The following is a 22,659-nucleotide window of genomic DNA, read 5'->3' as shown; positions in this document are numbered from 1 at the left end:
AGTACATTTATAGGTTAGTAGAAGAAGTTTGAACAGGATGCGAAAACGGATAGGGAGCCAGTGAAGCGACTTGAGGAGAGGGTTAGTATGAGTAAAGCGACCCTGGCGGAACACGAGACGGGCAGCAGAGTTCTGAACCGATTGGAGAGGGGAGAGGTGACTAAGTGGGAGGCCAGCAAGAAGCAGATTGCAGTAGTCTAAACGAGAGGTGACAAGGGTGTGGATGAGGGTTTTGGTAGAATGCTCGGAAAGAAAGGGGCGGATTTTACGGATGTTGTAAAGAAAGAAACGACAGGTCTTGGCGATCTGCTGGATATGAGCAGAGAAGGAGAGAGAAGAGTCAAAGATGACCCCAAGGTTTTGAGCTGAGGAGACAGGGAGAATGAGAGAGCCATCAACAGAAATAGAAAATGGGGGGAGTGGGGAGGTGGGTTTGGGGTTTTCAGATGGTTCCTTCTTCCATTTTCTGAAGGCGTTTCTTTTAGCCCTAATAGCTTTCTTCACCTCACTTTTCAACCAGGCCGGCTGTCTTTTGGACTTCCGTCTTTCTTTTCTAATTCGCAGAATATGTATGGCCTGGACCTCCAGGATGGTATTTTTGAACAGCGTCCACGCCTGTTGTACAGTTTTTACTCTCTCAGTTGCCCCTCTAAGTTTTTTTTTTAACGTTCTTCTCTCCCTTCTATTGGCACTGCATCTATATCTTTCCTAAAAAAAACAAAAACCTCTTGGCTCTGCAAATAGTGTGCTCTGTTTAATCTGCTCTGCATATAGTGTGCTCTGACTGTTGTGATTTGATTGTTTCTAACTGGTTTATTGATATCTGTAAATCTGAAAAGGAGATTTCAGATTTCAAAACTGCTAGCAAGTATTAGAACTTTTTTCCACTAAAGGTGGACAAAGCCATGGGACTGGATGGGATCCACCCCAGGATATTGAGGGAGCTCGGAGAGGTTCTGGCGAGTCCTCTTAAAGATTTGTTTAATATATCCTTGCAGACGGGAGAGGTTCCGAGGGATTGGAGAACGGCGGAGGTGGTCCCTCTTCACAAAAGTGGTGATAGGGAAGAAGCTGGAAACTACAGGCCGGTAAGCCTCACTTCGATTATTGGAAAAGTAATGGAAGCGATGCTGAAGGAAAGGATAGTGAATTTCCTGGAAGCCAATAAGTTACAAGATCCGAGACAACATGGTTTTACCAAAGGGAAATCATGCCAAACGAATCTCATTGAGTTCTTTGATTGGGTGACAGGAGAATTGAATCAGGGACGAGCTATGGACGTAATCTACTTAGATTTCAGCAAAGCGTTTGACACGGTTCCCCACAGGAGGCTCTTAAATAAACTGGATGGGCTGAAGATAAGACCCGAAGTGGTGAACTGGATTAGGAACTGGTTGATGGACAGAAGCCAGAGGGTGGTGGTGAATGGAATTCGCTCGGAGGAGGGAAAGGTGTGTAGTGGTGTGCCTCAAGGATCGGTGCTGGGGCCGATTCTGTTCAATATATTTGTGAGTGACATTGCCAAAGAGTTAGAAGGTAAAGTTTGCCTATTTGCGGATGATACTAAGATCTGTAATAGAGTGGACACCCGGGAGGGAGTGGAAAACATGAAAAAGGATCTGAGGAAGCTAGAAGAATGGTCTAAGGTTTGGCAATTAAAATTCAACACGAAGAAATGCAAAGTGATGCACTTAGGGAATAGAAATCTTCGGGAGACATATGTGTTAGGCGGGGAGAGTCTGATAGGAACGGACGGGGAGAGGGATCTTGGGGTGATAGTATCTGAGGATCTGAAGGCGACGAAACAGTGTGACAAGGCGGTGGCTGTAGCTAGAAGGTTGTTAGGCTGTATAGAGAGAGGTGTGACAAGCAGAAGAAAGGGGGTGTTGATGCCCCTGTATAAGTCGTTGGTGAGGCCCCACCTCGAGTATTGTGTTCAGTTTTGGAGGCCATACCTTGCGAAGGATGTAAAAAGAATTGAAGCGGTGCAAAGAAAAGCTACGAGAATGGTAAGGGATTTGCGTTACAAGACGTATGAGGAGAGACTTGATGACCTGAACATGTATACTCTGGAAGAAAGGAGAAACAGGGGTGATATGATACAGACGTTCAAATATTTGAAAAGTATTAATCCGCAAACTAACCTTTTTCGGAGATGTGAAGGAGGTAGAACTAGAGGACATGAAATGAGGTTGAAGGGGGGCAGACTGAAGAAAAATTGACAAGGCGGCACTCAGTGCAGAGCACTGGCCGCACAGGCCGAACAGATTTGCCACTGGGCCGAGCTGCATCTTCAGTTTCTGTCGGCAGCTCACATTGCAGGTCAGAGCAGCGTGCAAGCCGATTATCTAAGCAGGCATCAGATCGATCCAGCAGAATGGGAACTAGCAGACGAAGTATTCCTGCAGATATGTGCCAAATGGAGCAAGCCCGTGATGGATCTTATGGCGACAAGTTCAAATGCCAAAGTTCTGTGCTTCTTCAGCAGACGGAGAGATCCTCGCTCGGCAGGGTTGGATGCCTTGACTCAGCCCTGGCCTCCGGGCCTACTATATGTGTTCCCTCTGTGGCCCTTGATAGGGCGCGTGCTCCTGCGGATTTGGCTGCACCCAGGAGAAGTGGTCCTCATCGCCCCGGATTGGCCCAGGAGGCCTTGGTATGCGGACCTCCGACAGATGCTAGTGGAGGCTCCCCTTCCTTTACCTCTGGTACGAACCTGTTGTCACAGGGGCCCGGTAGCCATGGAGGACGCCTGCCGCTTTGGTCTTATGGCATGGCGATTGAGAGGGCGCAATTGAGGGACAAAGGCTATTCAAACACAGTCATTTCCACTCTCCTGCAGGCCCGCAAGCGTTCCACTTCTGTGGCTTATGCCAGGATTTGGCGCCAGTTTGAGTCTTGGTGTGCTTCAAAAGCGATCACACCCATGCGGGCTCCTGTCTCGCCGATTCTGGACTTTTTTTTTTTTTTTATTTATTTATTTATATGATTTCAATAATACAAACAAACAATCATTTGTAAGGTAATACAGAGAAATTATATAAACGGAAAATACATCTAAATTAAATGAAACATTTGTATTTACTCTTCCTCAGACCACCATATGGAGGGGGAGAGTGGTTTTGTAAGTACAACTCAGGGAGTATGTAACACTGAAGCAACTTCTTCTCTGAGGCTAATCCTGATCTTCATCCCTATACATCATCGCTGAGAATTATTCATATCATTCAGCTAGAAGGTCTTTTAGAGTCCAGAAACGTCTTTAATTGAAGTGGATTAAAAAAAACATATTTGATTCCAGATAGGCGAATTAAGCATTTACAGGGATAGGCCAGCATAAATGTTGCTCCCAATCCCTTAACATCATTCCTCAAAAGTAAAAACTGTTTCCTCCTTTGTTGTGTAATTTTTGCTACATCTGGAAACATCCAGACTCTCTGGCCACAGAATAATTTTGAGGAGTATTTAAAGTAAAGTTTCATCAACAAATTTATATCTTGTTCAAAGACTAAAGTCATAATTAAAGTTCCTCTTGTTGTAACATCTCCCAAGGAGTCTTCCAAGATAGCAGTTAAATTCTGAGTATCAATATCCAAAGCAACCTTCGCTGACACAGAGACATCTCTCTCTTTTGAAACATTTGGCAGGTAATACACTCTATTACAAGGGGGAATATCTGTTGAAGAAAAATTCAATATTTCTAGGAGGTACTTCTTAAGGAAATCACGAGGTGTCATAGTTGGTAGCATTGGAAAATTCAGCAATCTCAAGGTTAGTCTTCGATTATAATTTTCTAACTGCTCTAACTTTCGAGCCGAAATTATTTTATCTTTAACCAGAGTATCCATTACGCTTTTGACGGAGTTAACATCCGTTTCCAATTGCCCAATCTGTTTAGTATGTTCTTGCTTTATATTATCTAAGGAATCTGACATGGCCGTCAGTTTACTCACAACTGTAGACATTTGCTTAGTAGAATTTGCCACCTCGACCGTCACCTCTGGACTGCTTGCCAAATAACTTCCAATGACGCCTCCTTGAGCATTTCCTGCTCCTCGATGTTTCCAACCGCCCCTCCAGAAGATGAACCGCCGAGCAGGCTCAAACTCGACACATCGGACGCTGTCTGGTCTGCTTCATCAAATCTGGAAGCGGCTGGGCAGGGAGGCGGTCTCAGCATAGGCGGCGAAAGAGTAGTATCCAACCCCTGAGTCGGTGCCGCTCCCTCGACATCGCTCAATGCGGGGCACACCGGTCCTTGTTCGGGAGGTAAGCACCTTACATACCGATCGAGTGTTAGCTGGGCAGGAGACGATGTTAAAGGAAGCGACGATTGCCCCCTTGTTGTCCCCTTTCTCTTTGTGTGCGGCATATCAAGTTTAGAGGATAAAAAAAGCTGAATCACCAAAATACCCGCTAACACAGAAAATGCTGTAGGTCTAGCTAGGACTCCATCTTGCCACTCCCCCCCGATTCTGGACTTTTTGCAGGATGGTGTACAAATAGGCTTGGCCTATAATTCCCTGCGGGTGCAAGTGGCAGCGTTGGCCTCCCTTCGTGGTAAGGTTGAAGGTGTTCTTTAGCTGCTCATCCAGATGTGGCACGGTTTCTTAGTGGGGTGCTTCGGCTCCGGCCTTCCGTGTGAGCACCCTGTCCAGCTTGGAACCTGGGGCTAGCCCTGCAGGCTTCTCCTTTTGAGCTGCTTCAGCGAGCATCGGAGAAAGATTTGACACTAAAGGCCGTTTTTCTTGTGGCCATTACTTCAGCGAGATGGTGTCAGAGCTCCAGGCGCTGTCCTGTAGAGACCCATTTCTGCAATTCTCAGAGTCCGGGGTCACGGTTCAGACCGTGCCTTCCTTCATGCCTAAGGTGGTTTCAGCGTTTCACCTAAACCAGCCTATTTTCTTGCCCTCCTTTGATAAGGAGGAGTTTCCAGAATCTTTGGCAGTTGCACCTGTTGGATGTGCGCAGGACTCTGCTGCAGTATCTGCGAGTTACTATCTCTTTCAGGATCTATGATCATCTGTTTGTTTTGCTATCAGGTCCTCGCAGAGGGGTCTCCAGCGTCCTAAAGCCACTATTGCCCGCTGGCTCAAAGAAACTATCTTTTCAGCTTATCTGCTTGCCGGCCGGTCTCCACCTGTAGCCTTTAAGGCGCATTCTACCAGAGCGATTTCTTCCTCTTGGGCTGAAACTGGAGCACTCTCTCGTCAAGAGATATGCAGTGCAGCAACATGGGCTTCTAAGCTCTCTTTTGCCCGACATTACAGGCTGGATGTGGCTGTTAGGAGGGATGCACGTTTTGGAGCACAAGTGCTAGCGCGTGGTGTGACCTGTTCCCACCCTATATAGGGATTGCTTTGTTACATCCCATACGTAATGGCTTCATCTGCTTGATGACAAGGAAGGGAAAATTAGGTTCTTACCTTGGTAATTTTCTTTCCTTTAGTCATAGCAGATGAAGCCATGAGCCCTCCCTGTATGATTGTCTGTATGCTGTGAATCTGTTTCAGGTTCTGTTCTTGTTTCCTGAAGTTCCTTCCTTGGAAGAAAGTTGGAAAACAGTCTTCAGGATTCATGTTCACTTAGAGGAGGATGAGTCCATTCCCTCCAGTTTATGTTTTGGAGGATGAGTTTATTCCCTCCAGGAGGTTGCGTGTAACCCCTCCAGTCCTATATAATAATTCTCACCTCCAACGTTCTAATGTGCCTGGTACCGTGGCTCCCTCGGAGGTGGTCTGCTAGGCAGTTTAGAATGCACTGACGTCAGTGATGTCACTGACGCACCTGCCCCTGCCCTGCAAAATCACGAACCAGGCAGGGGGAGGAGTAGGGAAACATGCGGAGCGTATTTCCCTACTCCTCCCCCTGCTTACCAATCAGCTCTCAGTGCCCCCCCCCCCCCCTTGGCGCAGCACCTAAGCCCCTACCCCCTCCGACGCATCACCAAAGCCCCTACCCCCCCCCCCTCGGGCACATCAACTCCCTCGCCACCCGCAGCCGCCAATACTAACGCTGTCCAGCCGCTGCTGCGTCTCCTATGGAGCAGCAGCGGCCGGTACAAAAAGAAAAAAGCCAAAAATAGATTTTTTAACCTGAAACGCGGCTCCGTAGATAGCCATCTGGCATTGGCTGTCGTCACTGCAGTCGCTCCTCCTCTCCCCTCCACGTCACTGCCCCTGCAGGAAGACCCCGGAGGAGCGCAGCAACGTCAGGGAAGAGGAGGAGCGGCTGCAGATGCCAGATGGCTGTCTACAGAGCCGTGTTTCAGGTTTAAAATCTTTTTTTGGCTTTTTTCTTTTTGTACCAGCTGCAGCTGCTCAACAGGAGACGCAGCAGCAGCCGGTCAGCGTTAGTATTGGCAGCTGCAGGTGGCAAGGGGGTTGATGTGCCCGAGGGGGGGGGGTTAGGGGCTTGGGTGATGCGCTGGGGGGGTAGGGGTTTGGGTGATGCGCCGAGGGGGGAGGGGAGGGTCGTTGGACATGGGGGAGGGGAGGGTGGCTGCAGGGGAGGAGGAGGGTCGGTGGACATGGATTGCTACGGGGGGGGGCAGGGAAGAGGGAGGTGGGGAGGGAGTCCTGAGACCAGATGGGTGGCTGCAGGGGAGGGCAGGGGAGACAGAAGGGACGCTGCAGGGGGGGCAGGGGGAGAGGAGGGTCACGACATGGGTGGCTGCAGGGGGTGCAGGGGAGAGAGGTGGGTTGCTGGACATGGGTGGCTACAGGGGGGGCAAGGGGAAAGGAGAGGAGGGTCGTTGGACATGAGTGGCTGCAGGGGGGCAGGGGAGAGGAGGGTCGCTGGACATGGGTAGCTGCAGGGGGAAAGGAGGGTTGCTGGACATGGGTGGCTGCAGGGGGGGCAGGGGGAGAGGAGAGTTGCTGGACATGGGTGGCTGCAGGGGGAGCAGGGGAGAGAGGAGGGCCGCTGCACATGCATGGCTGCAGGGGCAGAGGAGGGTTGGTGGGGAGGGGGTCCTGAGACCAGATGGGTGGCTGTGGGGGGGCAGGGGAGACAGGAAGGAAGCTGCAGGGGGGGGGGTTACCTTGCTAGCACCCGTTTCATTGCCTACCGAAACGGGCCTTTTATACTAGTTATACAATAAGGAGGATGTGTTCATTCCCTCCTTTTGAGTTCATGCCCTTGTTAAGGGGCCATCGTTCACTGTGAGGAAAGTTCATGTTATTCCCATTGCGGTTTGCCATACTGCTTTGGAAGCTTCAAGTACTGAAGAGGCAGTGGAGCTAGCTGGCCATGAGGCAGTGTGAAAAGTTGAGTTGCTCTCTATCTCCCCCTGCTGGTTGATGGACACAACCCATACGTAATGGCTTCATCTGCTATGACTACAGGAAAGAAAATTACCAAGGTAAGAACCTAATTTTCCCTTCCCTTATTACACTTCCTCTGTGTTTGTCCTCACCCCACCTCACCTAACCTATTCGAGACCTCCTCCCCGCTCCCCTACTGAAAATTTATTCTGTTGTTATACTTCTTTTGTTTGAGAATCCTCCCTATGGTCCCCACCCCACCTACTCTGGGCCTCCCTCCAAGCTGCACTGTCCCAGCACGTACCTAAACGCAGGCAGCCACCCCAGTCTTTCCTGCCGGCGCTGACCCACCACTTATGCCGCAGACAATAGTGGCCTTGCGACACTTGAAGTCTCGGCAGCCATTTTTAAAGAGTGATGCGACAGTGGAGGGTCGGCGCCGGCAGCGGGCAGGAAAGACTGGGGATCTTTCCTGCCCAGGTCCCGAAGAATCCATTAAACTACCAGGGTGGCTGCCTTAAAGGTTGTTAGGTATGTGCTGGGACCCGCGGCTCGGGGGGGAGGGGGAGTAGGAGAGGCATTGCAAACCGGCTCACCCTGCCTCAACAACCAGCTCGCAAGATGTCAGAAAAATGAACAGCCGGCTCTTGCGAGCCGGTGTGAGCTAGCTCCAGCACACCACTGCAAAAACCTGACCGAGCCTGCCAATTCATTTATCTGGCCCACAGAAGCTCCATTAAAAATTCAGATTCCTCTGGCAGGATCCCTCCTTCCTCACTGCGACTCCTCTAGCCACGAGCTTGAGCTGCACAGTGCTGGAAGTTTGGGTTGGTCTTGCGATATCAAGTCTCCTCCACCCTTACATACTGAGATCTTTCAGTTGTTGAAACTCTCTCTTCCTTCTTCCTGTGTTTCAGGTGAATCAAAGGGCCTCTGCAGAAGGATTCTCGTGCCCATGTTTGTGGTTTTTCTGTTGTCATTCTTCATTGGTCTTCTGATTTGCATAACGATTGCAACAGCCACAGTAGCCTGTGCAGGTGAGTGAAATACACTGGAACATTTTCGCTTTGGAGTGGGGAGGTAGAAATATTGCACTGGTTAATACATTACCCCTATTTAACAAGGGTAAAGGGAATGTATTCCCAAGGCATCCACTTAAAAATGCAGGTCAGTGCCAGACCTCATTACTTAACTAAACGATTACACTTCCTTCCTAGGGGACTGGGTGGGCCAGGACAGGGGTCTGTACCAGAAGATTGAAATGTTTCCACCTTCTGCTAGACTTTTTTTTTTTTTTTCTTTCTGCCTCAGAGTTTCAGAAATGTGACAGTGGGCTCATCTGCCACTAGGAGCATTAGTTTTAAATTGGGGATTAGGTTCTTGAAACTGTTTTTGAATAGGTAACACATTTTTAATATAATTATAAACTTAAAACTATTCTTGCCACAACTATATACTGCTGGTATCCTATGCCCCCCCCCCCCCCCCCCCCCCCCCCCACAATAGGTTATTGAATTCCAGAGAAGCAAATAGAAAATTAGAGGACACCAGGAGGGGCATTTTGGAACGAGGACGACCATCTCTAAGGGCATCCATCTCTAAGGACGGTGCCGCAAAGGGACGAGGAAACCCGACCATCTTTCGTTTCGATAATACAGTCAAGGACGCCCAGATCTCAACATTTAGGTCGACCTTAGAGATGGTCGACCTAAATGTGGAGATGGGTGAGCTTAGAGATGGGCGACCTCGGATTTTGCCGATAATGGAAACCGAGGGCGCCCATCTCAAAAATGACCAAATCCAAGGTATTTGGTCGTGGGAAGAGCCAGCATTCATAGTGCTCTGGGCCCCCTGACATGCCAGGACACCAACCGGGCACCCTAGGGGGCACTGCAGTGGACTTCATAAATTGCTCCCAGGTGCATAGCTCCCTTACCTTGTGTGCTGAAGCCCCCCAACCCCCCCCCCCCCCCCACAACTGTACACCACTACCATAGCCCTAAGGGGTGAAGGGGGCACCTACATGTGGGTTTGAAGGGCTCCCATTTACCACCACAAGTATAACAGGTGGGGGTGGGATGGGCCTGGGTCCGCCTGCCTGAAGTCCACTGCACCCACTTAAACTGCTCCAGGGACTTGCATACTGCTGTCAGGGAGCTGGGTATGACATTTGAGGCTGGCAATTTTTTTTTTTTTTTTTTAATGGTGGAAGGGGGTTGGTGACCACTGGGGTAGTAAGGGGAGGTGGACCCGATTCCCTCTGGTGGTCATCTGCTCAGTTCAGGCACCTTTTTGAAGCTTGGTCGTGAAAAAAAGGGACCAAGTAAAGTTGGCGAATTGCTCATCAGGGATGCCCTTCTTTTTTCCATTATTGGCCGAGGACACCCATCTGTTAATCATGCCCCAGTCCCGACTTCACTACGCCTCTGACACACCCCCGGGAACTTTGGTTGTCCCCGCGATGGACTGCAGTTGAGGGCGCCCAAAATCGGCTTTCGATTATGCTGATTTGGGCGACCCTGAGAGGACCCCCATACTTGAAACTGCTGTTCGCCGTTGTTGCCTTGACTTCTTTCATCTCAAGCAATTCTTGATCCACTTCAATCTGGCTTTCGCCCCCTTCATTCAACCGAAACAGCGCTTACTAAAGTCTCAAATGACCTACTGCTGGTCAGATCCAAAGGGCTTTATTCTATCCTCATCCTGTCTTTAAATCTAAGCTAAATAGTAGTAGTAATCTCATTTGTGTCGGGAGATGGGTGCCCTTCTCTTTGGAAAATGCCCCTACAGGTAATCAAACTTTTGAAAACCCATTACAGACATGAGTCCTGGCAAGGAATAAATAAATGTTATTAGTAATAATTAGGCCTTTAAAGCAGTGGTTCCCAAACCTGGTCCTGGAGGCACCTCAGCTAGTCAGGTTTTCAGGATATCCACAATAAATATTCATGAGAGAGATTTGTATGCCCTGCCTCGGCTGTCTCTTTCATGAATATTCATTGTGGATATAATGAAAACCTGACTGGCTGGAGTGCTTCCAGGTCCAGGTTTGGGAAACTGCTTTAAAGTCTTCAGTATAAACAACCACAGATCTGGCAATCAGAATCCAGATGGAATTCATTGTATTTTTCTTACAATAATCCAGTTGGTTCTATAAATATCACACCAGGAAAGGTACCCTGTCAAATACCGTCACAGTATCAGTAGGCCAAGAGACTAGTCAATGACTAATGAAATAGTCTACGATTAAACCAAGAAAAGCTCAGCTTTCTGGACCTTCTTCTGGTGTTATCTGTGGTTACACAATTTAGGGTGATAGATCCCTTTATGTGTTGAACATCTTCACTCTGATTTGTGTTTGTGGCAGACCTAAATCAATTTCTTAACAAGTTTATACTCCATTTTCTGTTTTGTGGAACGTATAGACTAGATTAGTAGGAGTAGTCTAGAGGTTAGAACCCTTGGCTGAGAACTGGAGAAGCTACATTCAAATCCTGTTGCTGCTCTTTGCGATCTTGGGCAGCCATTTAGGACCTCTTTTACCAAGCTGCGGTATGATATGATAGAGGTTTATAAAATACTGAGTGGAGTGGAACGGGTAGACGTGAATCGCGTGCTTTACTCTTTCCAAAAATACTAGGACTAGGGGGGCATGCTATGAAGCTACAAAGTAGTAAATTTAAAACAAATCAGAGAAAATTTTATCTTCACTCAACGTGTAATTAAACTCTGGAATTAATTGCCAGAGAATGTGGTAAAAGCAGCTTAGCAGAGTTTTACAAAAGTTTAGATAATTTCATAAAAGAAAAGTCCATAGACCATTATTAAATTGATTTGGGGAAAATCCACATTTCTAAGATAAGCAGCATAAAATGTATTGTACTGTTTTGGGATCTTGCCAGGTACTTGTGACCTGGATTGGCCACTGTTGGAAACAGGATGCTGGGCTTGATGGACCTTCGGACTGTCCCAGTATGACAACACTTATGAGGCCCCTTTTACCACAATGGGTAAAAAGCCTGAAAAAAAGAAATGGCTGGTCAGTAAGTTCGCACTTGCCACGTGGCCATTTTAGGGGGAAGCACTTACTGCCACCCATTGAGGTTGCGGTAAGGGCTCCCACGCTAACCCAGCCGTATCCGGGCAGCACGCGGCAGTAAAAAATTTGGAAATAAATTTCCTATCGCTGGACATGGTCCGTGCTGGAGGCGGAACTACCGCCAGGCTGCTATGGTAGCCTGATGGTCGTTCCAGATTGGCACACAGCAAGCCAATTGCCACATGCCAACCCTTTAGTGTATCTGAATGAAACTCACCTTGAGCCAACACTGCAAAGGCATGAGCTAAACCCTAAATCTGTTTCTATGGCATGATGAAATGAACGTTCATTACTGAAGAAAGAGCTAACAGTTTGGTGCTGAATTGTTTCCTGATCAACTGAGTACCAGAAAGTCCTTCAGCCTCTGCTGAAGTGACTGTGATAACTGTCAGGCTTTAGATTCCAGTAATATAGTAGCTAACAAACTATTTTATTTATTTATTGCACTTGTATCCCACATTTTCCCACCTATTTGCAGGCTCAGTGTGCCTTACATAGATCTGTTATGGCGTCACCATACAGGGTACATGATACAACTGGAGTTACAATGTGATCAAGGGAGGACAAGAAGAATTATTCAGGTGATAAAGGAAAGAAGACATTCAGAGTAATGGCGGAGTGGAGGAGTGATAGAGTTAGGTTATGAGTTCTCATGGTAGGCCTTTTTGAATAGATAGGTTTTTAGTGATTTGCAAAGTTAGCTATTTCATTAATTGTTTTCAGGTTTGTCGGCAGTGCATTCCACAGCTGCGTGCTTAAGTATGAGAAGCTGGTCGCATGTGTTAGTCTGTATTTTAATCCTTTACAGCTGGGGAAGTGTAGATTAAGAAATGTTCGGGCAGATCTTTTAGCATTTCTAGGTGGTAGGTCAACGAGGTCCATCATGTATGTCGGGGCATCTCCGTAGATGATTTTATGAACAATTGTGTAGATCTTAAACGTGGTACTTTCTTTAAGTGGTAGCCAGTGTAGTTTCTTTCTTAGTGGTTTTGCACTTTCGTATTTTGTTTTTCCAAAGATAAATCTAGCTGCAGTATTCTGGGCTGTTTGGAGTTTCTTGATGGTCTGTTCTTTACAGCCGGCGTATAGTGCGTTGCAATAGTCCAGGTGAATTAGTACCATTGACTGTACCAGGTGGCGGAAAATGGATCTTGGGAAGAAAGGTTTAACTCTCTTGAGTTTCCACATGGAGTTGAACATCTTCTTAGTTGTGGTTTTCGAGTGTGAAATATTGATCAATGGTAAACAAGAATTTTAAGAGTGTTTGAAATGGGAAGGGGAAAGTTTGGTGTATTAATGGTAGTGAATTTACTTGTGTTATGTTGTGAGGCGAGTATGAGGAACTATGTTTTTTCTGCGTTGAGATTTAGCTGAAATGCATCCGCCCAGGAGTTCATAATTTGGAAGCTTTGTTTGCTCTCGTTGGTGATTTGCTTTAGATTGTTTTTGAACGGGATGTAGATCGTGACATCGTCTGCATATATGTATGGATTGAGGTTTTGGTTGGCTAATAACTTGGCGGGGGGTATCATCATGAGGTTGAAGAGGGTTGGCGAGAGGGGGGATCCTTGGGGGACTCCACATTCAGGTGTCCATGGGTCTGAGATAGTCGTCTTGGCAGTTACTTGGTATGATCTTGTGGTCAGGAATCCTTTAAACCATTTAAGAACATTACCTCCCACTCCAAAGTATTCTAGGATATGTAATAGTATTCCGTGGTTGATCATGTCAAAGGCACTAGATATGTCAAATTGCAGGAGAAGTATGTTATTGCCAGTTGCGATTGTTTGAATTTATTCATTAAAGTCACTAATACTGTCTCAGTGCTGTGGTCCGCCCGAAATCCTGATTGAGATTCGTGAAGGATTGAGTGTTTATTTAGGTAGGTTGTGAGCTGTTGCGTCACTACGCCTTCCATGAGTTTAGTTATCAGTGGGATGGATGCCACTGGGCGGTAGTTGGTTAGGTCACTTGTACTTTTCTTTGCGTCTTTAGCTATAGGGGTGAGTAGAATGTTTCCTTTATCCTTTGGGAAAAGACCATTTTGTAGCATGTAGTTTAGATGACTCGTGAGGTCTCTTTTGAGCTGTTGTGGGGCAGATCTTATAAGATTGCTAGGGCAGATATCTAATTTGAATTGTGATTTGGCATATCTTCCAAGTGATTGATTTACTCTCGATCGACAACATCTCCCAAATTTGGAGCATAATCGGTCTGCTGGATGTTCCCCAGGTGGTGGATCTAGGCATTCAAGAAGGTTTAGATAGTCAGTTGTGTTGCTAGGTATCATGAGTCGTAATTTTATAATTTTCTCTTTGAAGTAATTCGCGAGTTCGTTTGCTGATGGGGTGTCTGCGTTGTTAGAAATAACCGGTGAGGTATTTAGTAGTTTGTTTATGAGTTGGAAGAGTTTGTGTGTGTCCTTGTAGTCTGGCCCGATTTTCGTTTTATGATATGTTCTTTTAGTTTGTCTGATTATGTATTTCTATTTTCTTTGAAGTTGTTTCCAATTGTCATCTTTTTTTCTTGTTCCATTCTCTCTAATCTTCTGACTTGTGTTTTTAATTCTTTCAGTTCTTTGTTGAACCATGGTATTGAGTTTTTTCTATGTGAGGTTCTGGTTTGAAGTGGTGCTGTGTTATCTAAGATAGTTCTGCATCTGTTGTCCCATTCATGAAGAAATTGGGGTGAGTCTGTTGGTGCTGACCATTCGTTGCTGTAGAATTGTTCCCAGAATGTTGGTGGGTCTATTTTGCCTCTTGTGGTGTAGGTTAGTTATTTCTGTTGTGAGTCTTTTGTTCGCCATTGAAGGGAGAGGTTTGCTTTATAGTGATCGGACCATGGTATGGCTGTCCATTTAGTATCTGTTAGTGTGAAATTTAGTCCTGATGAGAATTTGTATGTGATGATGTCTACTGTGTGTGTGTCCTTTGATATGGGTGGGTTGAGTATTTGGCCAGTGAAGCTCCCATAGTTGGAGGAAGTCCTTACATTCACATACGTTTGTTACAATAATACAAGAACAAGATGAGAACACGATATACGTTTGCACCTTTCATCTTCCATACCTCTGCTGAGTCCTAATCAACTCAGTCCACTGTGACTAATGTTTGTAATGATCTGGAGAAGTCCAGAGCACTCAATATTTCTTTGCCGTAGTGGGAAGGTTGAGGAAAAGTTTCTGTCCATAGAGTGAATTGACTCCTGTCCACATGTGACCTGCAGAGCTGCAGAGTTGATCGATATTACACCTGCACTGTTTTCAGAGGGTTTCCCAAACCCAAAGATATTACATTCTTAGACACAGCCAAATGCCCCAGAGGTATCCCTAAGGGGAGCTACTCAGCAACCCATAAAGTTGTTTGTTTATGTTTATTAAAACTTACTATACTGCTTGGCTTCTACAATTGAGGCCTCCATCATGCAAAAAGAACCTGAAACAGAAGACACCAGTAGCTAAGGACCACATTCTTCATCCACCTGTCTGTCCCGGTTCTTCTCCATTTGCAGCCTTTTCCCTCCCCCACCCCCGCCACCAAGATCTCTTCGTATCTTTCCAAGTATGCCTGAATTCTGCCATTATTTCTACTCGTTTTACTTCATGTATCCCCAGTGTCCACCGCTTTCTCAGTATTTCTCATTTTCTCCCTGAGCCTCCCTCCGTTTAGCTTCACCTGGTGACTCCCTCGTCCCTTAACTTTTCATGCTATGGAAAATGTTACTCTCTCTTACTTTCCTTATGACTGCTAGATATTTGAACGTTTGTTTCATATTTGAATGTTCGTAACTCCTTCACTCCCTTGATGTGTGGACTGTTCTGCAGATCTAGTGCTGATATTACTGAACTTGGGGCCAGTTTGCAAATGTACTAATGTGACAGATTTGCGACAGATACATTTTAGACAGATACACTGCCTCTCTCCTTACATTGAGAAGGTAAATCTTATCCCAGTTGTGCATGCTATAGTAACATCAAGACTAGATTACTGTAATGCACTGTACAATGGTCTGACTACAAAGGGCCTGCACCAGCTCCAGTTGATTCAGAATGCAGCAGCAAGACTCATAGAAGGTTGCAAGGGACGTGACCACATCACACCATTTTTGCAAAAACTTCATTGGCTACCAGTACAATACAGGGCTAAATTTAAAACTCTATGTCTGGTCTTCAAGGCCCTGAGTATCTAAAGAATAGGATGATCCTCCACACACCACCAAGGACACTAAGGTCCTCCCAAGGACTTGCACTAACTACACCCTCTCCAAAAGACATTACACGATGTGATACCCGCAAGCGAGCCTTCTCCGGAGTAGCCCCCCATACTCTTGAATGCATTGCCTGAAAGGCTCCGCTTAACAGAAGACTACCTGTACTTCAGGAAGCAGGTGGAAGCTTGGCTTTTCAACCAAGCCTTTAATGGAAGAAGTAATTAACTTGTTAGTCACACTCACATACACAAGGAGTGACTCGAGCTGCACATACTGCAGCGAGACATGTTTTTTTTTTTTTTTTTTTTTTTTTTTTTTTTTTATTATTTTATTTATTCATTTATATAGTTAACACAAGCATAAAACTTGTTACATGTAATTCAGAGCACAAAGAAATAAAGAAATATATATACATATATACCAACATCATAGTATATCTCCATAACAAAAAAGGAAAAGTTGTTATCTATTTCTTTGTCTCTTCCTTAGACCACAAATCTGTTTGAGAGGGGGTGTAAAAGTAAAGATCAGGAAAAATCTAAATTTAAAAAAAGAAGAAAAAGGTACAAAAGTAAGACATGGCTGCCTCTCCACCAACATAACTTTGAAATTTGCCCTTCAGATGTTATGTCTTTACTACTCTTTTCAGGTCTATGAAAGATTTCAATTGTTCTGGCATAAAGAAAACATATTTAAGTCCTAAATATTTAACAATACATTTACATGGGTAAGCTAATAAAAACGTAGCACCCAGTAACCGTGTCTCCTCTCTTAAATCCAAGAATTTTTTCCTTCTATCCTGTGTGACTTTGGTAACATCCGGAAATATCCATATCTTCTGGCCACAAAATGTTTGATGCATATTTTTAAAGTAAAGTTTCATTACCGCATTTAAATCTTGTTCAAACACATATGAGACCAAAAGTGTAGCCCTATTTGTTACTTCGGATAGAGAGTCCTCCAAAATTAAAGAAATATCTTTCAATTCATCAGGATTTCCATGATCCAGAGCCGCATGGTTCTCTTCCTGGAGTTTTTTAGGAAGATAATATATTTTGTTCACAGGGGGAAGGTTTTGAGGTAACATTTTCAAATTTTCCGTCAAATATTTTTTAAAGAGTTCCAGAGGAAGAATTCCAATTGGTCTAGGAAAATTTAATATTCTCATATTCAGTCTCCTGTTATAATTTTCTATTTGTTCGATCTTTTGTCTAATATTCAAATTATCTTTAATTATCACAGACATATTTTCTTGCATTTTAGATATATCTTTTTGAGACGTCCGTACCTGATCGTTGAATTCTTCCTTTAAATTATCTATTGATTTAGAGAGTTGATCCACAGTTACAATTAAGTTTGCTGTTTGTTGAGTAGATTTAGTTACAATATCTTTCAAACCTTCCATAGCCTGCCAAAGAGCTTCGAGAGTAACCACCGTAGGAGGCATCGGGATTTCCACCCTACCTCCTGTCCCTCCTGCCTTTGATTCCGGGAGGAAACCTCCTCCGCTGGGACCAAGTTCTCCGCCTTCCGGGTCTTGATTAACAGCTTTACCTTCCCGTAGTAAGGCAGGGCACGGTGGGTTGTCGGGCGCTGGAGGAGAGAGTGTTATATTGTTTTCCTGAGGTGTCGGGTTTCCTGCCCCGACATCTAGCAGAAATTCAACTCCAGGCTGATTTGGTGGCTGCCTCAGAGCGAAGCTGTCGATTGTAGGTTGCTTCGGGGAAGATGTCGAGGTGGTGGAGGGTTTGCCCCTAACATTCCCCTTTCTTTTTGTATGCGGCATAGCAGGTAAGAGGAAAAACTTTTTCAACAAACGCTCGATCAGTCTCTGCGTCTTCAGCTCAACGGCGCCATCTTGTCACGCCCCCCATCTCGCAGCGAGACATGTTTATCCACTCCTCCATGTGCAACTTTCTTCAGATCAGTCACCTTACTTTCTAATTCTTCGTACTTTCTTACCCATCTATATGTTACAACTTTGCCTTACCCTTCACTATCAATTATAATGTTCTATTACGTATTGTGTTGACATTGCTAGAATACCATGTGCCATATTTCATATTGTTAATTGCCTATTGCTCATGTTTGATCCATTCTTATTGTACACCTCCTTGAGTGAACGCCTTCAAAAAGGTGGTAAATAAATCCTAATAAATAAATAATGAAAAATACCATTGTCACTTCCAATGAGTTTGAATAAGACAGGAGCCAGCATGAAGTCAAAAGGCTGAAGCTCCCCCCCCCGGTGCATCTGCCATATTGGTCAGAACAAAACAAACTATTAGTTGCTGTATCCACGTTGTCGTTGTTCATTGTTACTTTATCGCAGGTTGTCGTTGTTCATTGTTACTTTATCGCAGGTTATGTGCAGAATATGGATGTACACAGAGGAAGTATAACAACAGAATAACCTTTCATCACACTCTGTGTGTCATTTGAAGGTGCACCCTAGCTCTTCCCACCTGCAGTTCCCTCTAAGCCCTGTAGCTCTCACCACTGTGTCTCTCAAGTGCAGACTCACCACACATAAGCGTTTGCTATTCTTTTTATATAGAAATATCTTTATTATTATCAGAAGCAAAAATAGACATATAGAACAGCACTGAAATCCACAATACAACATTGCAAATAACAAAGCAAGCTCTGGAGCACTTACCAAATACATTTTGAATATAATCCTCCCCCCCCCCCCCCCCCACTTCCCAATCCCTTCCTAACAGAGAGAATGCAAAACATAGGAGGTTTAATAAAACAATACAACCCTCAAGTTTGCTATTGTATTCAGTAGCAAGTGCAGTTGTTTTTGTTCTGACTAATATGGTGGCAAGCTCCGCTCAGTGGCTTCAGCCCAGATGATGGGTCAGATAGGCTCATGCTATCTCCTATCATTAAACTTCCGTGGTCACTTCTATAACTGCCCCTCGAGTTTAGCAGGTTACCTTGAGAAACACTGCCACCTAGTGGAACCTATGAACACTGTTCTCAGGGTGCAGCTAAAACATTTTAATATTTCCATGCTACAAGAATTAAAAGGAAAACTAGCAATACGTTTGAGATACTGAGATCATATACAGTATAAAATACTTCCTGATTCTGAGTGGAGGCGTACTTATAAGGGCCTAGACCGTGCTGCTAAATATCTAATATCTAAGAATTAAATCTACAGATCATGAGAAGTGGAGACTTTTTTTTTTTCTGTAAATTACAATGATATTAAGCAGGCCATCTACAAGTACCTCACCCCTCCCCTACCTTCCTCTGGCAGGTAATTGAGAGACAATGAGTCCTGTCATTCACTGTTTGAGTGTGTTTAAGAGCCTCTAGAGATTTTTTAGGCTGCAAACTAATCTCCATGTGTCAGGTGGCGGGGTACCTGGCAGAACAGAGAGAGACAGAAAATCCTGTAGTCAGGACAGGATAGGAGAATTGCAGGGGGGTCGGTGGGAACGGAGTCCTGAATCCTTTGAAGTAAAGATTGCTTTTATGGAGGATGCACCTTTTAAGGAAATGCAATATATATATTTTTTAATGTGCCTTTTGGGCAATTGTAAGAAACAAATGGCATATCTTGCATGACCTATGATGTGTTCCTGAGAACCAGTTCTTTGTACTTCAGCCATGTAACTGCCTGATCTGGAACAAGAGCAGGTCGATGGAAATCTTCCTTAAGTCTATCTCAATAGATTAAGGAATATGCGACCATTTTCCATGGCTCCTCATTTTTTTCCCTCACTACCCTGCTTCTTATGTGCTACTCCTAACTTTCTATTTGTTATTTTTCATGTTCTTTGGTAAGAATAAAACTTTGGTAATGTGAGAAGCTTCTTTTGTTTATAGTTGTTCTTGGTATTTACCCAGCCGGTGGTGCTAAGAAATCAGTTGGGGAATTTGTGGGGGTGAGGCATTGGGTTTTTGGTTCTGAGACCCAGCACCAACAGGCCCAAACAAGCTCATTGGTGCGATGTTATCTCCAAAATGAATAATACCCCTGCTAATATTTATGGAGATCTCTTCTCTAAGGAAGGACTGGGGAAACTTGTCTTCATTCACTGTGCAGTGGGGGTTGGGGGGGGGGGGGGACATAGTGATGGTCCATTCTACAAGTGAAAAACAAATATTTTTGGGCTGTTACACAGTTGAAATTATACTTACTAATTAATTTTCAGCTTCTTGTATAAAGGTTTTCTGAACGGTGCAGTGACATAGAAAATGGACACTAACAAAATACCAAGAGTTACAGGATACAAGGTAGTTATTGTAAAAATTAAGCAGGAGACGGGAAGGTCTTAAGGTTTAGGCAAAGGGATATCCAGAGCCTGTCATCTCTGGAAAAGAGAGGTATACTGAAGGCCTCCTTTACACCTGCAGATGCGAATCTTAAAGCAAAAGATGTTTCAATAAGTCCTTACCTATTTGCTTGTTGAGGAAAATGCAGTGAGGTACTTGATCCAGAAAACTGATGCTTTTAATAACATTTCACTCTATGCTTTGAATTCTAATTTCTGTGCAAATTAACTGTGAGTGGATATTTATATTTGGTCTTAAATAAATTACTTAAGATAAAATAATTTTTTCCCGTTCCTGGATGTAAATTCTTGAAGCTGATAAGTTAGCTGTATAACTAAACAAATCAGAAAAGGGAGGCAGTTTATTTAGCTTGAACGCTGATTCTCCCTCATACACTGATGCTGTAGAAGGAGATATTTCTAAATGTCTAATACAAGGATGGTGTAACTAAGCTAGAATTATTCTTATTTATAGGTAAACGAAATGAGGTTTCTGGAAATGAAGTTTCTCATCCTGATCCCTGTGCAGACGGCTGGATGTGGTACAAAGGGACATGTTATTTTTTTTCTGAAGACATGGAAAATTGGGATGTGGCCCAAAGCTTTTGCACCTCTCAGAACAGCTCCCTCGCTTACATCAAGACTCAGCAGGAACTGGTGAGTGTGACAGATCCCACACTAGCCTGGCAAGGAAATGTATTTATGCTGAGGATGATAGAGAATTTCTTGGGGCGAGAAGACATGTGTCCAGCTTCCTCATTTTCATCTGAGCCTGTGCAGTGCATACAACTCTTCAAATGTCATTGTTTTTTTAAATACCTGTACAGAACTTCTTTGGATGACTCCCTGATGAGAAGTAGATAGGGGAGAGGTAACAATATGGGCTATGTGGAATGGAGAGAAGAGAGGCTGTGATGACTTCCTGATGGAAGCCAGATAGGAAAGGAGTTAGATGTTCTGTTAAGCTCTTATCAGAGAATCATTGTGCATAGCCAGAGTAAGGCAGAGAGGCTGTGCATTGTGATGCCCTGATTACAGCCTGATGGGACGAAGAGTTAGGGGATAGGAGGTGGTGGTCTGTTGTGGATTAAAAACTGGTTAAAAGACAGAAAACAGAGAGTGGGGTTAAATGGTCAGTATTCACAATGGAGAAGGGTAGATAGTGGGGTTCCCCAGGGCTTTGTGCTGGGACCGCTGCTTTTTAACATATTTATAAATGACCTAGAGATGGGAGTAACTAGTGAGGTAATTAAATTTGCTGATGACACAGTTATTCAAAGTCGTTAAATAACGAGAGGATTGTGAAAAATTACAAGAGGACCTTACGAGACTGGGAGACTGGGCGTCTAAATGGCAGATGACGTTTAACGTGAGCAAGTGCAAAGTGATGCATGTGGAAAAGAGGAACCCAAATTATAGCTACGTCATGCAAGGTTCCACGTTAGGATTCACAGACCAAAAAGGGATCTAGGTGTCGTCGTTCATGATACGTTGAAACCTTCTGCTCAGTGTGCTGCGGTGGCTAAGAATGCGGTAAAGGTTAGCTTAGTGCAGTTTAAAAAAGGTTTGGACGGCTTCCTAAAGGAAAAGTCCATAGACCATTATTAAATGGACTTGGGGAAAATCCACTATTTCTGGGATAAGCAGTATAAATTGTTTTGTACTTTTTTGGGATCTTGCCAGGTATTTGTGACCTTGGCCACTGTTGGAAACAGGATGCTGGGCTTGATGGACCTTAAGTATTGCCATACTGGGGAAAGACCAATGTTCTTACTTACATTCTTAGGGAGTAAGACAGGTCACTCATTCAGCTCTATACAGTTCCTTAAGTTACTTTCACACCCCTTTGAGGAGGCTCAGCTGAACGTTTAATATCAGAGTCCTGTCAGCACAGCAGGGTAATAAACCCCACATGGAAAAATAATATCTGTCAGAGAATTGCTTTCTCAGCGTAATGACCCTCCCTCTGTGCCCCCCCCCCCCAAAAGAATATTTTTTCTCTCTGCAGTTCCTCACTGTTGATTGTAAATTGCTTAGTTATTATTTATTTGGATTTTGCTGACACCTTTTTCAGTAGTAGCTCAAGGTGAGTTACATTCGGGTTCTCTGGATATTTCTCTGTCCCAGGAGGCCTCACAATCTAAGTTTGTACCTGAGGCAATGGAGGGTTAAGTGACTTGCCCAAGATCACAAGGAGCAGCGGTGGGATTTGAACCGGCCACCTCTGGATTGCAAGACCGGTGCTCTAACCATTAGGCCACTCCACCACAGTTATATTACTGAAAGGTGGTTTACCAAGAAACTAAACTCAACTTTATTTTCCTAAGGATTATCTAATGAAACGTAAAGGTGATGCTGACTACTGGATTGGTCTGAGAAGAGGAGGGCAAGGACAATCATGGAAATGGACAGATGGGTCGGAATTCAATAACACGTAAGTCTTTCTCTTTCTAATTCACTAAAACAGGGGCACATTTCAGACAGTGGGACAAAGTCCACAAGTACTTTTTACACTCAGGCTTTGCCGTAAATACCTGTGGACAATTTGCACCTGCTTTTTATCTGGGTTGATTTTTAATGGAAAATACAATCTGTGTGTGTTTTTTGATCTCCGCCAAAACATGGATGGGAGAATGTTGCCTAAAGGTGGCTAAACATACTTGCGTTATGGAAGTCCAAATGGAGGGGTTTTTTTTATTAAGGCACGCTAGCATTTTTAGCACAGTTGAGTGAAAGAGGCCCTGAGGGAGCTGTGAACCAGCAGAATCAAAACACACTTGTTAAGTTGTCCTTCTGC

General features: G+C 44.6%; 2 protein-coding genes across 2 annotated transcripts in view; one reads left to right on the top strand and one right to left on the bottom strand.

Moving 5' to 3' along the window:
• LOC115457560 (killer cell lectin-like receptor subfamily B member 1B allele B) overlaps positions 1–22,659 on the bottom strand; it is a 567,620-nt gene that overhangs the window by 213,509 nt on the left and 331,452 nt on the right. The gene's annotated exons all lie outside the window — the stretch shown is intronic.
• The window catches only part of LOC115457565 (C-type lectin domain family 2 member D-like), a 29,209-nt gene that overhangs the window by 6,121 nt on the left and 429 nt on the right, over positions 1–22,659 (top strand). Inside the window, exons 2-4 of the mRNA XM_030187023.1 lie at positions 8,183–8,302; positions 20,338–20,519; positions 22,190–22,296. Of these exons, the coding sequence (XP_030042883.1) occupies positions 8,183–8,302; positions 20,338–20,519; positions 22,190–22,296 (409 nt within the window). The remainder of the gene's footprint in view (positions 1–8,182; positions 8,303–20,337; positions 20,520–22,189; positions 22,297–22,659) is intronic.

Source organism: Microcaecilia unicolor, chromosome 14, assembly GCF_901765095.1.
Source record: "Microcaecilia unicolor chromosome 14, aMicUni1.1, whole genome shotgun sequence".
NCBI lineage: Eukaryota > Metazoa > Chordata > Amphibia > Gymnophiona > Siphonopidae > Microcaecilia > Microcaecilia unicolor.
Note: the sequence above shows the minus strand (reverse complement) of the source record. Positions and strands in the feature narration are given on the sequence as shown.